At 38.0% G+C, this 21,785-nt stretch overlaps 1 protein-coding gene across 6 annotated transcripts in view; it reads left to right on the forward strand.

Moving 5' to 3' along the window:
* The window catches only part of npas3 (neuronal PAS domain protein 3), a 1,076,641-nt gene that overhangs the window by 280,774 nt on the left and 774,082 nt on the right, over nt 1-21,785 (forward strand). For 5 of the 6 annotated variants that reach the window (XM_072267408.1, XM_072267391.1, XM_072267401.1 and 2 more), the window contains one exon: nt 2,568-2,812. In XM_072267408.1, coding sequence (XP_072123509.1) covers nt 2,568-2,812 — 245 coding nt within the window. Of the gene's footprint in view, nt 1-2,567; nt 2,813-6,782; nt 6,873-21,785 lie in introns of those variants that run through there. The other variant, XM_072267432.1, reaches the window with a different exon arrangement.

Consider the following 21,785-nt stretch of genomic DNA (forward strand, 5'->3'; position numbering starts at 1 on the left):
TTTACTGCTGCTCAGGGCAGAGCTACAAAAGCAATTGATTGGTCTTGGCATTTAGTCTTATATCAGCTGTGCCGTCCATGGCTTCAAGAGAGAGAACACTAATCTAAAGTGACATATGTGTTCTGGTGAGCTATTCTTCCTTTGATGAAAGCAATTACTCCATTCTTAAATGATAATTTGCAGCCATTTCAACCACTTTAATTGATATTTTTTTTTCATTCTCTGAAGTTCAATATACAACCATTGCTTGAACAAGTAAATAGAAACCTGGAATGTCAAAGTTTTTTTCTCCTTGACAGTGTCAAAGAATATTTCGTGCAGTTTAGTTTACAGTCGCTCAAATGGTTTCTTTGAGATTAGCATCAAAATAACTGTTAATCCAACTGGTTATTGTGGTAGAATGTTTCACTGCACGGGTAAAATGAAGGTCAAAAATCATTTCATAACTCTAATTTTTCAACTCAATTCAAGCTGAGTTTCTGGAACAAATTACATTTTGGTTTGTGTCACCCTTTGCTTCCTAGCAATCATTTTACTTGGATAACATTTATTGTTTGTATATTATTGATGCTTTTTTTCTGATGCATTACTCAGATAATCTAAAACAGAAAATGATGGTAATAAAAAATTTAAAAATATTTTAAATAGAAACTTTTAAATTATGAAACATTGCATGAATGAAATGCATTAATAATAATATTTACAGTTGGTAAATGTATACTAAATAAAATACATACAGTAATGCATATGGGTTCTACTTCACTTCTGAAATATTGAATCATTAGGATCAAATTGCAGAAGTGGAATACAGGTGCTCCCTAACACAAGCTACCAATGATGTATTTCTTCACAAATGTGTCTTATAGTTGTTTGGGTTATTTATTTTGTCAACTGTGTATTTATTATCCCATTTTGATAAATTTCCAAAGATAAATGACATTACTCACAACTTAACTTCAGTTCAAAGGAATTTCAATTTATTGAACTCGGTTTCATTATTTTTTAATCCATAAGTTATTTCTGAGAATATTTAAGGAAGAAATTTAGAATATTAAGTAGTTGCAATAGGTTTCAAGGCTCATTTGAATGATGTATGAACATTAAGAGTCTTAAAATGATTTTGCAATCTTGAATTCAGTGCCTTTTTTTTTCTTTGCAAAGTATGGTGTTGTCCTTTCTTACTTTTCATTTTTAGTTATACTTTGAACATTAATATAATAGACAAATAAAGCTGTTATAACTGAAGACATACAACTTGAAGACTGTAATTTTATTCAGTATACACTATACTGCTCTGTAATCTCTTATACTATGAGTGACCAACTCTAGGATGATTTTTTTGGCCACAACTATAAATTGAGTAAAATAAATTAATAACATTAGACATTTTGACTTAATATTTCTCATTGGAAATTGTATTTAGAATTCAAAAGAATTTTATTTCAAATGTTTCTTACATGGGAAAATAAAATATCAAAGGTTCTAAAAAGAATAATATTCTGTGCAGTTTTGAGATCCCTACTTATACCTTATAGTCTTCAGTTGTCATGCTTTTATGTCAGTAAAAAAACAAACAACTATTTAAATTTTGTTTAAATGGATTACGTAGATAAGATCAGACAATTTTATTTAATTACTTTCATAACATTGAGAAGTTCAGCATAATTTATTTCTTTTATCAGATATAAAAGATAAAAAAGATAAACTATAGAGCATAAACATAGCTATATATAAAAATACAGATAAGACTTTCCTTTAGTTTTCAGGAAGAGTAGCAATATAAGATGTATTAAAGTTCCTGTTTCAATCAATATTCTGAGTTTATGCATTTATTCAAAGTGAAACAAGAATGACTTTGAGGGCTAATTGTCCTTTAGTTTCTAATATTTCAATTAACATGTAAATGATTAAATCAATTACTATTATTTCATGTAATTGTGAATATTTTATAGCTGAGCAGAAAGATTCAGTAATATGTTGGATGAATCACAAATAAGTGCATTATTATACTACAACTATTAGGAACATCTTTTTTGTATTCTTTTCACACCTGTCTACTCCTTCAAAGCCATGCTTCAAAGAATTTACCTTTTTAAATGTTTAAATACAATCTAAAATTTAGTTTATCATGCCTTTTCCACAGAATGAACAGGATTTTGAAATATTTTAGGAAATAACTGAAAATATCGATGAGAAGTTTATTCAAGTTTTCTACCTATTTCTGGTAAAGGAACAAGTTCCAATCAAGGTTGTCCCTTTGCTAAGATTATAAAATGCAGCATCTGAAATTATAGCTTCAAATCTACGTGTCCTATTAAATTTGCATTATATTTTGTAGATCAATGACACATTTTCCCTCTTTTGAAAAAATGTGTTTCCTCTAGAAAATCTTGTGTATTTAGAGAATAGTTCTCAATAAAAATGATTTGATAATGTGTTATGACATACTAAAATAATCAAACTGTATTTCTGGTTTAAATAATAAACAAACAATTTTAATGCTGTTAATTTTTAAAAAATTTGCTCTTTTAATATTGCATTGAATTTGGTTTATCTTTCTCTCTCAGTTTACAAGCCCTGCGGAAGGAGAAATCTCGAGATGCTGCCCGATCTCGCCGAGGAAAAGAAAACTTTGAGTTCTACGAATTGGCAAAACTACTGCCACTCCCAGCAGCCATCACAAGCCAGTTAGATAAGGCATCAATAATTCGTCTTACCATTAGTTATCTGAAAATGAGGGACTTTGCGAACCTAGGTGACCCTCCCTGGAATTTAAGGATGGAGGGTCCCCCTCCTAATACATCTGTGAAAGGTATGACTTGAGTTCAGATTAGAACAGCTATACTGATATGTACTTTGCTGTACTGCAGAGCTATTGTTTGATTTTGACATATTTGACAGTTATCCTATTAACAAAAACATGATATATAAAATTAATGGAATCTTTTGTTAATGCCATGTGGATATCTTTTAACCAGTGGTCATTGCTTGGAAATGATCTTGCATCAAGAAATTGCACTGAAACTGCCTTACAATTTTACAAAGGCATTTCATTCAATGTACACTTACCTGTCATAATTAATTGAAGAACTAATTGAATCATTGTGAGTGATTTTGAAAAAGGAATCATCAATATTTTAGTAGTAAGAACATGATTTGTTCTTATAGAATATGATTTGAAATCATGTCAGATTTTAAATAAGAAACACCATAATTTATAATAGTTGCATTTATTACTGTTTTTATGAAGTTTCTACTTCAAAGTCTCAGTGTGGATAATCTCCCCTGGTTTTAACTGTTGCTTCTGAATAGTTGGGCAAAATTCCCAATTGCATCTAAATTGTCTGAATTTGATTATTTAGCATATTACTCAGCATCCATTCTGCATATTAGTATGAATTCATAGTGATGTGTTTCCTCAAGCAATTAACGATTTTTAAGGAAAGATTACTTGCATGTAAATTGTGTCTTTCATGACCTCGGGTAATCTTAAATATCATTACAAGCCATGAGTGCTTTTGAAGTGTAGTGCTTGTACTGTAACATGGCAGCAGCCATCTTGCACACAACAAACTCAAAAACAATCGTGTGATAATTATAAGATAATTTCCATTGGAAAAATTAATGGAAGGTCAATATTGACCCGAATTCCAGAGTTTAAACTCCTGCTCTTCAAAATAATGTAATTACCCTCTTTTATTTCCACTGAAGGGGAGTATGATGGTTTGATGTCTTGTTTGAAAAATTACATCCTAGACAATATGGCAATCATATGCTACTGCTGTGAAATCATAGACTATTTTTGTGCACAGACTTTGGGGTGAACATTGACCCCACAAAATACTGAGTTAGAGGGATGAATGTGTTGTTCCCCGCCCCCATAGATATTTAAAAGAAAATAGAGCTTACAGGATTGTGCAAGCAGTTTTAATCATTTATTTTCTGTTATCAATGGCTCAAAACTCCAACTGCGTTTGTGTTTGTGGTTTATTTATGGATGTTTAGAAATGAAATCTAGAAAATAACTTAATGTTTTTATTTACTTGCTTCTATACTTTTGCAAAATATATAATCAAAAATATCTGTTATGGACTTGCCAAGATTTGGAAATTGTGCAAGCATTGAAAAAATTAAATTAGATTAATTATTTTTGGAATACTTGTATTAAAACATGGATGTTGCTGTATGTCATAATGATATGGCATTTAACAATATGTATTTTCATATATAGTATATTTTCCATTTATTCATTCCCACATATTCTTGCACATTGTTGAACTCCAACTTTTACTATACATCTGTTTTGGGTGAACTTCTGATGTATTGCCAGAAGTGGAAAAATTTTATGTTAGTATGCTTTACATTAAGAAAAAGCAACTACAATGATGAGAAAAGAGGGCATTATCTGAGAGTACAAAATGAACTGATAGACAGGATAATAATGAGATTTACCATCTTCCTTTCTCTTAGACAGAAAGTGAGCATTACTGTAGGGAGGTGGCTCAACAGAGGAGCAGAATGAAATACGGGATCAAAATATATAATTCATAGATTTGCCAGTAACAACAGAGTTAACTATAAACAATATAATTAATGTTGAGAACTGCAACAAATTACAAGTTATTAATAATTTATAAGGCCATAAGACATAGGAGTAAAATTAGGCTATTCGGCCCATCAAATCTACATTGCCATTTCATCATGGCTGATTTATTATGATTCTTGACCCATTCTCCTGCTTTCTCCCTATAATCTTTGATGTTCAGACTAGATAAACCCAATGACTTGGCCTCCACAGCCATCTGTGGCAATGAATTCCACAGATTCTATCCCTTCTGGTTAAAGAAACCTCCTCATCTCTGTTCTAAATGGATATCCCTCTATTCTGAGGCTGTAGTCTCTAGTCCTAGCCTCTGCCACTATAGGAAATGTCCACTCCACATCCACTCTGTCTTGGCCTTTCAATATTTGATAGATTTCAGTGAGATTCATCTAAAGTTCAGTGACAACGGGCCCAGAGCCATCAAATTAACCCTTTCATTCCTGGAATCCTTCTTGAGAACCTCCTCTGATCCCTCTCCAATGCCAGCACATTTTTTTAGATAAAAGGCCCGAAACTGCTCACAATACTCCAAGTGTGGTCTGAGCAATGCATCAGCATAACATACTTGCTCTTATATTTTAGTCCTCTTGAAATGAATGTTGACATTGCATTTGCCTTCCTTACCACTGACTCATACTCCAAGTTAATTTTGAGGAAATCCTGCAGGAGGTCTCCCAAGTCCCTTTGCATCCCTAATTTTTGAATTTTCTCCCCATTTAGACAGTAGACGATATCTTTATTTCTTCTACTAAAGTGTATGACCATATACTTCCCTACACTATATTCCATCTGCTATTTCTTTGCTCATTCTCCCAATCTAAGACCTTCTGCAGGCTCCCTGTTTCCTCAACACTACCTGCCCCTTCACCTATCTTCGTAACATACGCTAGCTTGTCCACAAAGTTTTATATATTGATGAAATAGATCTATAATTAGAAAGTGAATTTCAGTGTTAATTGTGATGTATAATAGTGGTGAAAGAAAAGTTCTGGAGAACACTTCTTACTTAGAATATAACAATCTTTATGGCATGGAGCTATAGAGTGATCTAGGAGAAACAAGTACATAAATTATTAGATGTTATAAACAGCACAGTGGAATCAGACTCAGGTTTATTATCACCGGCATGTGCCGTGAAATCTGTTAATTTAGCAGCAGCAGTTCAATACAATACATAATATAGAAGAAGAAGAAAAATTTTTTTTAATAATAAATAAATTACAGTATACGTATATTGAATAGATTTAAAAATCGTACAGAAACAGAAATAATATAAAAAAAGTGAGGTAGTGTTCACAGGTCCATTTAGGAATCGGATGGCAGCGAGGAAGAAGCTGTTCCTGAATCGCTGAGTGTGTGTCTTCAGGCTTCTGTACCTCCTGCCTGATGGTAACAGTGAGAAAAGAATAGCACAGAATGCTTCTTCTTCTGGAGAAGAGATAAACCAGAGGTTTTTGAAATGTTTAACTTATCAAAAAATCAAAATTTGAACAATAACAAATGCAAAGCCACTTTACCTAGAAGATAGTGGAATTTCCCACCACCTGGAGTAATTAACATAAATAGTATCGATGCATTTAAGGGGAAGCTGAAAAAAATTATGAGGCAGAAGGGATTACAGTTTTCTAAGTTAGGTGAGGGTGACCCATGGTTTTAATCTGCATAAACAATGGTATGAATTTATTGTGCCAAGTAGCCTGTTCCTAAATCGTAAACTCAAGGAAGGAAGGTTTATAAAATGCTGCCACAACTCTGCGTCCCTCCAATGATTTCAGATACCATATTGGCAACAACCTCTCTCCATCTCAAATTGCCTGAACTCTTCTTCATTTTCCTTGATTTCGTGATCCTCTTCTTCAGATTTTGCTTGTGAGTCCTAGATCTCAAGAACCATTGCTCTGCTCACACAATTCCCCCTATGCTGGAGTTCTCGTGGTCATCCTCAGTGTTTCCTAAAGGTTAAGTAGGTGGTCAAGAACATGAAGGACACATTCAGGGAGGAGAGGAGAACAATGAATTCAGAAGAGAGAGAGAACACAATAGGTGAACTTTGCTGACTGGAATTAGCAAGTCTGATCAGAACCATTAATTTTCAGTCATTTAAATTTTACACTAGTGCAACTGACTGCAAAACTCTGAACTTCAATGAGTGACAGATGCATAACAGTGAGGAATTCTACACTTTAATTTTATGCTACTGAGACCAGGCATGACTTAAGATGGCCCATTCATCTGAATTGATTCCTGGCTTGGAGATTTCAAAGAAAAAGTAAGTTTAGATATTTCTTTAATATTTTATTTTAATGTCTTATATTGATTTTGGTGTTGTAATTATTTTTGAGGAGTTTTTTTATTATTTATATCCACGGTATCTGTTTCTAAATGCTTTTGAATATCAGATATATTTAAGTGTTTCTAAATAACAGCTCACCCTCTATCAGGCCAGGCCTTAGGACTCTCTGCCAGAGGCATATTGCTTTGCTTCATTATCTATCTCCTGGTACTGGTGGTGTGCTTTCAGACTAACTGAGTGCAAGGATCGTGAGCAGTGACGCGTGATTAAAGGATAGGTATTCAAGACGTAGTAAGACTCTGCAAGAAAGTCTTCTGTTAATACTTTGTGGTTCCGTTGTAGCATTTTAAAATCAAGCAGCACTTGTGACATTCTGTCCAGGTGTATCTGCTGAAACACGTAAAGTGTCATTTGACCACTCATCTAAAGCATTTAGATGGGTGCAGAGATTTGTAAGAATTTTGTGTCAACAAAATGGCCAACATCACTGTTAAGTTGACAACTCCAGAAAGTGATAGAGTTAATAATTAAGAGAGTATCCATTTAACCTCTAACAGATTATTTGCAGGATTTTAGTTTTAGTTTCATGAATGGGAAAACAAGACAGTGAATATTTGCAAAGCATGTCCTCAGAAAATTATTCTACAGTGGGTCTTTCTAATTGCCAGCTAATTGAACCAACTTGATCCAACATCTGAAGAAACATCTTGGCTAATTGCCTCTATTTAAAAAAGCTGTTAACATTATTATTTGAATTAATGCAATGTAAAATGACAGCAGCTGCTAACCAACTGTTCATTTAGTCAGGACTTCATGATTATGCGGTTCATCAGAATAGTTAACTCGATTTCTGTTCAAAAATTATACACTTTTTTTAAGCTTTAGAATAGGATACTCTGAAAATGAATATCATTGACTCCTGACTAGTGTGAATAAATATACTTAATTTCAATATTCCTAAACCATCAAAAAATTAGAAATGCAGAATTCTTTGATCATACAGTGAAATGCTTCAAGTAAAATTTTAGTGGCAGATTTATATAGCAGCGAACCTTGGAATGTCATTGTTGAGTCCTCCACCATCAAGGTGTAAGGAGATTTCATTGACCAGAAATTCCGCAAGAGCAGGTTAGAGGCTGGGTATCTTGAAGTTAATGTTTCATCTGATCAATTTTCTACAATCGACAAATCAGGTGTGCTTTCGGAATGCTCACTTCAATGAGTGTAGCTCCAATATCATTTCAAAAGCTCAGTACCAACCAGGACATAGCAATCCAGTTCTGTATATTCACTGTGCCATGGCCATGCATGCAGTAGCTACAGTATGTATCATTTATAAAGTACGCCACAGTTACTCAACTAAAATATCTTGACTGCACCTACCAAGTATGCAGCTTCTCACGCCAAAAACGGACAAAGATTTCAAGCACTTGGAATCGCCATCATCTGTGGGTTCTCATTCTGGTCACACATTATATTGACTTGGAAATAGATGCCATTTGTTTGTTATTGTAAGTTTCAGGCCCTTGGAATATTTACCTCAACAGCATTATGAGAGTGCCTCAATGGGAAAGGTTGTCACAGTTTAAGAAGACAGATCACCACCACCTTTTCAAAGGAAATTATGGCTCGAAACTTGTAACACAAAAGTTGTATAAAACATTCATTAACCACTGGTGTCAATGTTCCATTTACAGTTCATAAAAAGGTTGCAAGCTTTTCAGCCAAAAATAATTAATTCACAACTGGAATATTAAATTCTCAATGTATCATAAATTATAGACAAATCAGACGTGTATTCCTCTGATGGCAAAATGCTTAAGTAGAGGTGCAGATAAAGGTGAAAATTATTGATATTTGTGGTAGTTGTTTACCATTTTATTTCTATGTGATCTTTTCTGCAACATGGAAACCAAGGATAGATTAGGTGACCACATTGAGAAAAATGTTCTTTCAGTGTGTAGGCATGATTCTAAATGTTTAATTGCTCGTACTTTCCTCATTATCTTAACTTACTTGATCTATCACATCATTCCGACAAAAATCAACAAACCTTCAAAAAACAGAGCCTCAAACTTTGGTTGGGCACATTGTAGCTTTCCAAACTCAACATTATGATAATTAACATTTGCAGATTTCAAATTTTCCATATTGACTTCCCCTTTTTTGGCAAATTCTGTATTATACCTCCTTCAATCAAACATTTTCATCTTTTATGGTTTGTATTACCAAATTCTTTCATCTTGCACTATCACTGTCATCCGTTATTTAATGTCTCCTGCATTCTATTCTATCATTGACTTATTATTGACAATATTCTTGCGGACCGGCCGACCGGGGATGGGGGGAGGGGGAGGATGGTTGCCAATGGACAAGAGTAGCAGTCAAATACGTTGTGTTTACCCTGAAAAGACTATAATGACCATGAAGCCTTGCGCGGGCACCAGTGCGCATGCGCGTTCGTGTCGATTTTTGGCGATTCTGTTCGGGGGTGGGGAGAGTGTTAATCACAACTGGAATATAGGTGATAAGTGGCTAATACGCTCAATTTCATTTCTAAAAGGGCTTATCTAATGAAGTTAATATTAAACACACAGCGCATATTTTCCTTGCATGAATATAGCGATAAGTCAATTATCAGGGGAGGACAGGGGAGCTTGATGTAAGTGTTGAACGAACTTCCAGTAGAAGTGGTAGATGCAGGTTCGATATTATCACTTAAAGAAAGATTGGATAGCTATATGGACAGGAAAGGAATGGAGGGTTATGGGCTGAGTGCAGGTCAGTGGGACTAGGTGAGAGTAGCGTTCAGCACGGACTAGAAGTGCCGAGATGGCCTGTTTCAATGCTGTAATTGTTATATGTTTATATGTCAATAGCATCTTAACATTTTAAGTAATGTTTGGATATTAAACACACAGCACATATTTTCCCCGTATGAACATATAAAATCATTGCAACACACCAATATCGCTGTATCAGTGGGAGCCCTGGGCTCAAGACGGTCCTATCGAGGGGTGATGGGATACAGCGATACTCGAACGGGGTTCCTTATGTCCAGTCTATTCCGCAATTTAGTTTTTGTTGCATTCATTGCAGAGATATGTTGGAAATGGAAGCAATGTTTTCAGTGCTTTCGTGGCTATCTCAGGATATTCAGCCTTGACTTTGATACAGGATGCCGGCAGAGATGTTACGTCAAACATACTTTTCAGCCCGCCGTCATTTGCAAGCTGGAGGAGTTGATCCCCTTCCCATGCTGACATGGATGACGCGCGGGTAATGACCTTGCATGCGTTCAAGTTCAACAGGGGCGTGACAGGGAATGAGGAAAGGTGCAGCTGACTCCTATCGCCAAATCATATCGTTTCTTCGCGGCCCGGTGACACATGCTTTGTGGCCCGGTACGGGTCCGTGGCCCGGTGGTTGGGGACCGCTGACATAAAACAAAGTATTATCAACAAATTAGTTAATGAAATATAATTCAAAGTACACATAGTACACAGCACGGGTAAACAGTAAACAGCACACTGTCTTAGTGATGAGACTTTGGTGGTGGCAGGATATTCATTATATACTGTTACCCTGAATGGCAGTCCTAGTCCTGATAATGCCATACCTCCTTCCTGATGGTAGTGGGTCAAGGAGGTTGTGTGTCGGGTGGTAGGGATCCTCAACAATACTTCAGGCCCTTCATATACAACGCTCCTGATAAATGTCACAAATGGGAGGTGGGGAGAGGATCATGCTGATCCTTTAGGCAGTTTTTACTATCTTCTGTAGAGTCTTGCTGTTCAATGTCTTGCAGCTTCCATAACACGCAATGATGCAACCTGACAGGTCACTCAGTGGTGCTCCTGTAGAAAGTTGTTAGTATGGGGCCGGGGAGCTTGTTTGCCTTGATCTCCTCAGAAATTGTGGACACTGTTGTGCCTTCTTGACTAATGAGAAGGTGTTGTAGGCCCAGTTTAGATTGTCCATTATGTGCACACCAAGGAATTTTGTGCAATTTATTCTCCTCATGGCAGAGCCATTGGTGTGCGATGGAGTGATCAATATATGCTTTCCCAAGGTCCGCAGTCATCTCTTTTGTGTTGTCCACATTGAGGCTCAGGTTGATGTTCTCATACCATTTGACATGCCTCTCTACCTCTTCTCTGTATATTGACCCATTGTTGCTGATGAGGCCAACCATGGTTGTATCATCAGTGAACTTGATGTGGTTTAAGCTGGCTCTGGTAGTGCAGTTGGGAGTCAGCATTGTGAACAACAGTGGACTGAGCACACAACCCATTGCTCAGTTTGATGGAACTTGAGATGTTGTTGCCAACTTGAACTGATTGTGTCTTTCTATTAAGACATCCAAGAACCATTTACAGAGACAGGTGTTGAGTCCCAATGAAGACAGGTTACCCAGAAGCCTCTGGTGTTCTAAAAGTTTTTTCTGTGCATCTCTTCTTGCTAATCACTTTAAAAGAAATTGTTTCCAGATCTATTTATACAATCAACATAATTTATGATTTTGAATAAATTTACCAAATCTCAATATAATCTGCGAAGAACAACCCTAACTTCTCCAATCACTTCACAGAACTAAAGGGCATTTTCTCTGGTACCATTCCCACAAATCACTTTTGCATTCTCTCCAAAGCTAGACATTTATTTCAAGTAAAGCTTTGAACTGAAACAATATCCTATCTGAAGCCTTCTTTATTTTATGAATAATTACCATTACATTTATAGTATTCTGTTTCTTTACAAATTAAACCAAAGATTCCATATTCTTTTCCAGCAAACTTCTCAACTTGTCTTGTACTTTCAAAAACTTGTGCACATACTGTATACATACAAGATACTGTGTTTCTGCAGCAGAATCATTGCCCAGAGTCTATTCTCTCTCCTATTCCCATCAATTCTTCTTCATACTTCTATCTTCCACATACTCTAACTTATTGCAGGTTACAATGTCAACTTAAATCACTGAGACTTATTTGCTGTGACGGGGTCCTGAATTACCCCTATGATCTGTGCTTTTAAAAGAGAGAGAGAGAGAGAGGGAGAGAGAGAGAGTTGTGGAACACAGACACCTTGTTAAAAAGAGACGGAGAGGTGAAGACTGCTCACAGTTTGCTTATACTTTCTACAAGGACGCTGCTTGCTTGTAAGCTCTTACAGAGAGAGAAGGGAGGATCTACTTGAGAGACAGTTGGTATTCAGCATGGTGAGATAAATAGAAGGTCAGATGATAGACCTAGGAACACATGGTTTTGGACACTGAATGAGCTTTGTTGTACCCACAGAAAAGGTGGGTTTTGGAGGATCGATCAGGTGGATCGATCAGTGGCTCACACAGTGTGAAAAGGGTGTGACCGGTGGGGAGTTATTCGTGTTACCAACCCTCGCCTGGGTTGATAATTCCACCACAGAAGAACGGTCCCCTTTGTTATGGTCACAGTCGGTGACTTCTAAAGGACTTCGGAGGACAACGGGAAGATCGATGGTGTCAACTCACCTGAAGACTCAAATCTCTCTCTCTTCCATCCCTAATCAACTCAATACCATGAACTGAACTGAACTTTACTCATCATTATAAGTATCTATTTACCCCTAAACTTGAAGAAGCTTGGTTTTCATATATTTCCACACTTATATATATAATCATTTGATATATCTGTATTTATATTACTGTATTGTGTAGTTACTAATAAATACCATTAGTTAATAGCAATACTGGACTCCAAAGTGTTTTCCATTTCTGCTGGTTCTTTAACCCGTCATGGGCTACGTGACATTTGCGATATAGCAGAAAACAGGACCACCAGGAGTAAATCTGCTTGTACACAGAGAGAACATGCAAACTCCATAAAGATAGCATCTAGATTGCTGAAACTGTGAGGCAATATCTCTAACTGCTGCCTTAATATTATCATGTCTTCTCCTTCACTGCTGTGTTAACAGAATCCTCTTGTCAACTTAAAACTGATGCTTGCACTAATTTAGTACCTCAGTCACACTGTTTGCAGCTATAGGAAGATCTTTTTTGTGCCTACACTTTTTGCCCCCACAAACCACTACACTTCATTTAGCTATGTTTTAACAATAAGTGTGACAAAGACTTTAAAGTCCTTGATGACCAAGATGGACTAAAATGACCAAGGCTAAAATAACCACGCAGATGTTTAATGCATTGGTTATAATCTTATAAAATTCCACAGATTTTTGTAAAGTTATCAGATTAGAAAGCAGCAAATTAAAACCCATAGCTTAAAAAATTAGGGAGAATAAAAAACTGATCATTAACCTTAATACTAATAAGTAGGGAAAATGCTAAAGTCTATTATTAATAAAATTGTAATCAAGCACTTGGATTATGATAGTGAAATTGGTCGAAGTCAGCATGGATTTATGAAAGTAAAGTCATATGTGAAATATCTATCTTGTTAGTTAATTTCAAGAAGTATACAATCATAAAATCAAAATACCATTTCAAATTAAGAATAAAAAAGTATGTTTTTGAACTGAAATCATAGTATTTTAGTCATATCTCTGTTCTTGGTTACTTTCTCGAATCTTTGTTATCTTCTATGCTTGAAATGAGCAAATGCCTGATTGAATCTTCAGGTAAACTGCTGGAAGAACTCCTCCAGACGTGTTAATGTTGCAGATTGAGAACTTCGATCCAGAGTAGAGGAAGAGGAAAGGTGGCCAGGCTATAGAATTGGATGAAGGAAGGGACAGGAGCTGGGGTAGGAGATAGGTGGAACTAGATGGTGGAAGGGAGTGTGTTGAGGAAATAATGGATAGATGAAGTTAAGTGGGAGAAAAGGAAAGATGAGAAAAGGAAGAGAGAAACTGTAATGACTAATGGGTGTGGGAAGAAAGAAACATAGGAGCTGATGGTTACCCTGAAATTGGAAAATACACTGTACATACCATTGGGTTATAAGTTACCTATACAGAATATAAGGTGTTTTCTAGTTTGCATTTGGCTTCATTGTGACAGTGGAGAAGGCCATGGGCAGGGAGTTGATGTGCGAATGGGATGGAAAGTTGAAATGACATGCAATCAAAATCTAAAGTTGGCTATTACAGACAGAGCACAAGAGTCTGTAGAATGGTCTCCTGGTCTTCATTTGGTCCATGAATTGCCGACCCACCTGGGACAGTTCTGCTGTCTGACTACCACCTACAAGATTCTTTACCACCTCTCAACTGCACTTCTTTACTTTGGCTAACTTCCCCACCCAGTCCTGATGCAAGTTCTAGACCCACAATGTAACACGTCCTTTTGCCTCACAGATTCTGCTTGACTTGCTGAGTTTTCCTGCATTTTATGTTTTGCTCTAGAGTCCAGATTCCAGCATCTGCAATCTCTTGTTTTTCCAATGTCTGATTGAATCTTTCTATCTATTCTCCCTCATTCTCTCATACACACACACAAACTCGCGCACTTGAGTGCACGCAGCAGTCGCAGTACTCGCTGGAATTCAGAAGAATAAAAGGAGATCTCATAGAAACATATAAAATTATGAAGGGGATAGATCAGATAGAGGCAGGAAAGTTGTTTCCGCCGGTAGGTGAGACTAGAACTAGGGGACATAGCCTCAAGATTCAAGGGGGTAGATTTAGGACGGAGATGATGAGGATCTGCTATTCCCAGGGAGTGGTGAACCCTTGGAATTCTCTGCCCAATGAAGCAGTGGAGGCTACCTCAGTAAGTATAATTAAGACAACATTAGATAGATTTTTGCATAGAAAGGGAATGATGTGTTATGGGGAAAAAGCAGGTGGGTGGTGATGAGTCCATGGCCAGATCAGCCATGATCTTATTGAATGGTAGAGTAGGCTTGACAGGCCAGATGACCTACTCCTGCTTCTATTTCTTATGTTCTTACGTTCATGACTTTTACATGTCTGAAATGCCCCAAAAATTAAATGTTCTTTGCTTGAGAGGCCTTAAAAAATCTGTTTATGTGAATATCTGTAGCTTAAGAAGGATATTATGCTTTTGTGCACTAACTCCCTTCAACATCTTACCTTTTAGTATAATATTTGGATTTTTAGCTGCTCTCAATGTATTTCGTTTTTTTTGTAATTTATTTTTTATTGAAGCTCATCATCAAACAAACATTTCCATACAATGTATTTCAGATATTGCACATATATATGCCACAAATCTCTACGTAATATTTATCTGAGGTATACACTTATAGAAAAGAGAGGAAAGAAAGAACAAGCAAAAGGAGAAGACTATGTACAAGTAGGGAGTGATCTTTTTTTTACAACATAGTCATTCATTTGTGAGAATAAAATCAGGCCTATGAGGTGTTATGTAGTTAAACCATTTTTCCTGGTATGAATCAAATTGTTCCAACTTATAATTAACGGATGCTGTTATCTTCCCCATTTTGTAAATGTCCATTGTAATTTCAATCCATGCATTTAAAGTTGGGCTCTCCTGTGATAACCATTTCCTGGTAAGAGTCTTTTTACCAGCGACCAGCAGTATATTCATTTAATATTTATCTCTTTTCAACCATTCTTGAGGTATATACCCAAAATATATGGTCTTACTTTCTAAGGGTATTTCATATTTAAAGATGTGTTGTAGGGCATTGTGTATCCCACTCCAATAGTCTTTGATAACGGGACAGTCCCAGAAAATATGATAATGGTTTGCATTCTGATTTCCACAATTTTTCCAGCAAACAGGGAGGTTACCATCATAACAGGATTTCTGAGAAAGTGTAATAAAATATCTTGTCAAGTTTTTCCATCCGAACTCCCTCCATTTCTGTGAACTGGTACACTTCCATGTCAATGTATTTCTAGTGAGAGAATACCATCTAAACTGCTAGTACTCACAATGTAATTACAGTTTCAGGTCAGTAAGTGGCACTATATTATCTTTATAGCACAAATTATGCAAAAGACTGAATTAAAGTTTTCTTTATGTTATTTTTCTTTCATTACATAACTGCAATTTCTAATATCCAGACCAAGTGCTTGAATTTTAAGATCTTGCTCATCTCACCATCACATGTTATACCACCTCTTACAGATAAAAAAGGAAAATAATAGAGTTAAACAAAGGAGTGGTGAGAAAGAAACAGACAATGTTCATGAAAGACAAGCAGAAGAGAAGAGCAATAAGCCGAGAATTTAAATTGTATAGCCTCTGCTTTCTCAACTCTCTGCCATCCAGTGTTGATTTTATTCTGGATTGTTCACAGTAGCAATCACTTCTGGGTATAATTGTGTCAATTACAAAATTGGACCAGGCTTTCTCAAGTGCACTCCACTTTATCTCACCTAACAGGTGACTCATCTCACTTGTACATGTGTACACCTAATGAGGTCACAGGTCATGCAAAGTCCATTTCCATCCATACTGGAAAAGAAGATTGGAGCTCAAGTCCCATTAGTCTCAGTAGAACTACAATAATTCTCAATGTTACCTATCGCAATTTTTCACGTATTGCACTCTTGTTGCGAAAACAACAAATTTCATGATCTATGTCAATAATATTGAACCTGTTTGGGATTCTTTTGCCCCAAGTGAGATATTTTAAAAATCGCCAACGTCTTTGGCAATGCCCTATCATCTGCTACTTTAATAATGCAGAATCATACCATTTTCCCATAAAACAAAACAGCATTTTCCCAGTGAACCTTCAATGGTAGCTCCTTTAAGATAGATAGTCAAGTTCCTCATCTTGAGAATCAGAGTAGAGATGGGGAGAAATTTCTTTAGCCAGAGGGTGGTAAATCTGTGGAATTCATTACTTAGCTGGCGTGACATCTGGGAGATGGAGGGGTCTCGGCTAAGTTTTGTCATCAGAGCCACTTACGACCTCTTACCCACACCGCAGAACCTGAACCAGTGGTGGGGAGAAGACCCCGCTTGCTCTCTTTGTCAAGCACCTGGATCACTAAGGCACATCTTAACAGGATGCACCATGAGCCTCACCCAGGGGCGGTACATTTGGCGGCATAACCAAGTTCTCAGACAGCTGGCATCAATCTTGGAACAGAGGTGAATCACCACAAATGCTCTCTCACAAACATCAGCAGGAAATGTCCACATCACATGATTTGTACCAGCAGGCCAACCTCTAGAGCACCATATAACATCAAAAGATGTAAGCATTCTGCAGGTTGCTCGGGATTGGAAAATGGATGTGGACTTGGAAAAAAGGCTTGTGTGTCCCCCAGACATTGTGGTTACAACACTCCGGCCAGACATGGTCCTGTGGTCAACAACAGCCAAGCTGGCATATATTGTGGATTTGACAGTACCATGGGAAGATGGTGTCGAAGAAGCTTACGAGAGGAAAAAAACCAAGTACTCTGAACTGGCAACTGAAGCTGCTCAGAATGGCTGCAAGACCAAGATTTTCCCTCTAGAAGTGGGATGCAAGGGATTCGTTGCTACATCTACAACCAGTTTATTGAAGAAGATGGGGGTGAGGGGTCACTCCCTCCAACAAGCAATCAAATTCTTCTCAAATGCAGCAGAAGAAAGCAGCAATTGGATTTGGATTAAAAGGAAAGACAACAACTGGGCTGCAAGATGAAGACAGGAGGGTATGGAACTGAGGGGGGTGTATCTGGGACACCAGATAGCACTGTTGAGCCCTCTGAAGACGTCGTAGGCTTATCAACGAAACGTCAAAGAAGGAGAGTGCCCACCTGATGACCCCGATGACGTATCTACCCTCCTTCCTTGTCACCACTCCAAGCCCACTGCCAACATCGAGAGTGCCGACTTACCATCGGGATTGAAACATCAAGTCCTAGTAGCTCTACTCTACCACAGATGGCTGTGGAGACCAAGTCATTGGGTATATTTTAAATGGAGATTGATAGAGTAAGAGTGTTAAGGGTTATGGGGACGAATGAAAATGAAAAGGCTTTTCACTCCAGGATGAAGGAGATGTCCTCCTTTTTTGAAGAAAGGGGCTTCCCTTCCTCCACCATCGACTCTGCACTCAAACGCATCTCACGCACATCTGCACTCACTCCATCCTCCTGCCACCCCACTAGGAATAGGGTTCCCCTTGTCCTCACCACCACCCCACCGGCCTCCGGGTCCAACATATAATTCTCCATAACTTCCGCCGCCACCAACAGGATCCCACCACTAAGCACATCTTTCCCTCCCTCCCCCCCCCGGCTTTCCACAGGGATTGCTCCCTACGCGACTCCCTTGTCCATTCGTTCCCCCCATCCCTCCCCACCGATCTCCCTCCTGGCACTTAATCTTGTAAGCGGAACAAGTGCTCCACATGCCCTTACACTTCCTCCCTCACCACCATTCAGGGCCCCAGACAGTCCTTCTAGGTGAGGTGACACTTCACCTGTGAGTCGGCTGGGGTGATATACTGCGTCCGGTGCTCCCGATGTGGCCTTCTATATATTGGCGAGACCCGACGCAGACTGGGAGATGTTTTGCTGAACACCTACACTCTGTCCACCAGAGAAAGCAGGATCTCCCAGTGGCCACACATTTTAATTCCACGTCCCATTCCCATTCTGATATGTCTATCCACGGCCTCTTCTACTGTCAAGATGAAGCCACACTCAGGTTGAAGGAACAACACCTTATATTCCATCTGGGTAGCCTCCAACCTGATGGCACGAATATTAACTTCTCTAACTTCCGTTAATGCCCCACCTCCCCTTCGTACCCCATCCGTTATTTATTTATTTATTTTTCCCTCTCTCCTTTTTCTCCCTCTGTCCCTCTCACTATACTCCTTGCCCATCCTCTGGGCCTCCCCCCTCCCCCTTTCTTTCTCCCTAGGCCTCCCGTCCCATGATCCTCTCTCTTCTCCAGCCTCATATCCCTTTTGCCAATCACCTTTCGAGCTTTTAGCTCCATCCCTCCCCCTCCTGTCTTCTCCTATCATTTCAGATCTCCCCATCCCCCTCCCACTTTCAAATCTCTTACTGTCTCTTCTTTCAGTTAGTCCTGACAAAGGGTCCCGGCCTGAAATGTGGACTGTACCTCTTCCTATAGATGCTGCCTGGCCTGCTGCGTTCACCAGCATTTTTTGTGTGTGTTGTTTGAAATTCCAGCATCTGCAGATTTCCTCGTGTTTGCTTCGATGTCTTATAGTTTTATCTGTAAATTTGAAAATTTCCACCTTTGCCATGGCACACACATAAGTTACACACTGCAATGTACAGAAATGTGTAGTTGACTCTCCATCCTATAACATAAATTGTTTTCATGCTTTGTAAAATAGTAGCATTTCATAATGCTCTCACTTTTATGGGAGATAGTTAAAATAGTCTAAAGCAGTTTTCTAGTAACTGTCAACAGTTACTTTTTGATAAATAGTCAAGTTGTATTGTTTACATCCCCTATATTAATAAGTAGATATAAAATAGATTGACACAGCTAATTCCACAATTGATTCCTACAATACCAGTGGAAATCATGCCAGGGCCAAGAGGAAAAAATAAAATTATTTCAGAAAAGAAACAAAAAGTTTCATTTTTGAGCTGGTGGAGACCTAATTTTTTGAGAATAAACCCCATCTGTAAATGCAACCTGCACGCTATGTGCAATGATTGCTTTAAACTTCATCTGAAGGTAGGATGGAGAGAATCTGATTACATTCCCGTAAAGAAAAAAAAACAAAACCTTGTGTTCCTGTCATATAATGTCCAAACTGTTGGGACAAGAACAGCTTCCACCATGGCATAGCAACAAACTGTGTACTTGGCAGATTCAATTTTGAAGATTGAGGCAATATCACTGATATATATAAAATTTTTATGGGGTTTGACAGGATAGATGTAAATGTTTACCCTGCCTGAAGTGTTGAGCACCAGTGGCCGCAATCTTAAGATAAAGTTTTGGCTCTTCAGAACTTAAATGAAAAGAAATATCTTTACCCAGAGGGTCGTGAATATGTGGAATTATTGATACAAGAGGTATGAAGACTCAACTGCCGAATATATTCAAGACCAACACTAAGGGATTTTTGATGTTGCTTGCAGGAATCGAGGAATAAAGGATTTATTTGTAAGCTGGGGCTGAGCTAAAAGACTAGCTGTGAACTTACTGAAAGTCAAAGCAGATACAAATGGTCTATTCTTCCGTCAATTTCTTATATCTGAATCAGAATCAGGGTTATTATCTCTGATGTATGTCCTGAAATTTGTTGCTTTGTGGCAGCAGTACAGTGCAAGGCATTAAACGTTATGGTTACTATAAACAATAAGTAAGCAGTGTAAAAGAGGAATACTGTGGTTGTGTTTTTGGTTTCATGGATCATTAGAAATCTGATGGCAGAGGGGAAAAAGCTGTTAGTAAAATGTTTAGTGTGCAGTTTTAGACTCCTGAACCTCCCCCACCCCCCCACCCCCATGGTAATAATGAGAAGATGACATATTCCAGATAATGATGGTCCTTAATGATGGATGTCACCTTTTTGGGGCACTACCTTTTGAAAACGTCTCCAGTGAGGGAAGGCTTATGCCCATGTTGGAGCTGACTGAATCTACAAATCTCTCATGATCCCATGTGTTGGAACCTCTGAACCACATGGTGATGCAATTAGTCAGGTTACTCTGCACAGCACATCTGTAGAAATTTGCAAGAGTCTTTGGTGGCAAACCAAATCTCCTTAATCTCCTAATGAAGTAGAGCTGCCGGGGTGCCTACTATGTGATTGCTGTGCCTAGCCACACAGTCATGGCTATAGAGAGAGTAGGGCAGTGGGATAAGCACATATCCTTGAGGTGTGCCTGTGTTTATTGTCAGTGAGGTGGAGATGTTATTACTGATCATTGACTGATCTCCTGATCAGTGGATACAGAAGCCCACATTCTGAAGCATTTTTGATTATTGCTAATGGGATGATGGTGTTGAATGCCGAGCTGTAATCAAAAATCAGAAGCCTGACGTAGATGTTGCTGTTGTCCAGGTAGACCAAGGCTGACTGGAGAGTCAATGATATTGCATCTGCTGTAGGCCAGTTATGGTGATAGGCAAATTGCAGTGGGCCTAGGTCCTTGCTCAGATAGGTATTAATTCTAGCCATAATCAACCTCTCAAAGAACTTATTCACAATAGATATGAGGGCTACCGGATAATAGTATTGAGGCAGCTCACCCTATACTTCTTGGGAACTGATATGATTGATGCTCTTTTGAAGCCTCTGACTGCAGCAGTGAGAGATTGAAGATGTCCTTCAACATTGTAGAACAGTTGGTTTGCACAACTTTTCAGTACCCTGCCAGATTCACCATCAGGCCTGATGTCTTGCTAGGGTCTGATGTCAATTATAATACCCAGGATCTTGTTGATAGTAAATTTAACAACAATGAGCTGTTGAATATTAAGTGTGCCAGTTGAGATGTTGAAGATAGTCATTTCCAGAGACCTGGATGCCACAAACATTATTGGCTACCTATTAGCCCAAATGTGAATGGTTCCCAGTCCATGGTTTACAAGTGCAAGGATTGCTATTTTATTCAGAGGAATTGCATCTAAAATCAAATGAGTCAGCTTCCCCTCTTCTAACTACACAGTAGGGAGTAAGCAATTGAGGAAGCATGCTGAAGATACTGGTTACATGATACTACCCTGAGAAACAGCTGCAGAACGATTGAGCCAGGTTCCTTTGTGCTTGGAATGACTCCAGTGCATAATGTTCCTCCTGATTCCTTTTCACTTTAATATTCCCAGAATTTTGTGCTGGTAGCCTTAGACACACGTTGTTTTGATGTAAAAAGTGGTGATTGTCGGCTCACCTTAATATGTTTAATATTGAATGATGAACCATTATATAAAATATTTTTCTTTACAGGTGTTCCATAAGTTTGCTGAGGTTGTTAAATAATGATTGTAAACGCGGTTACAGTTAAAGGCAT

This window comes from Mobula birostris, chromosome 1 (assembly GCF_030028105.1).
Source record: "Mobula birostris isolate sMobBir1 chromosome 1, sMobBir1.hap1, whole genome shotgun sequence".
In the NCBI taxonomy this organism is placed as follows: domain Eukaryota; kingdom Metazoa; phylum Chordata; class Chondrichthyes; order Myliobatiformes; family Myliobatidae; genus Mobula; species Mobula birostris.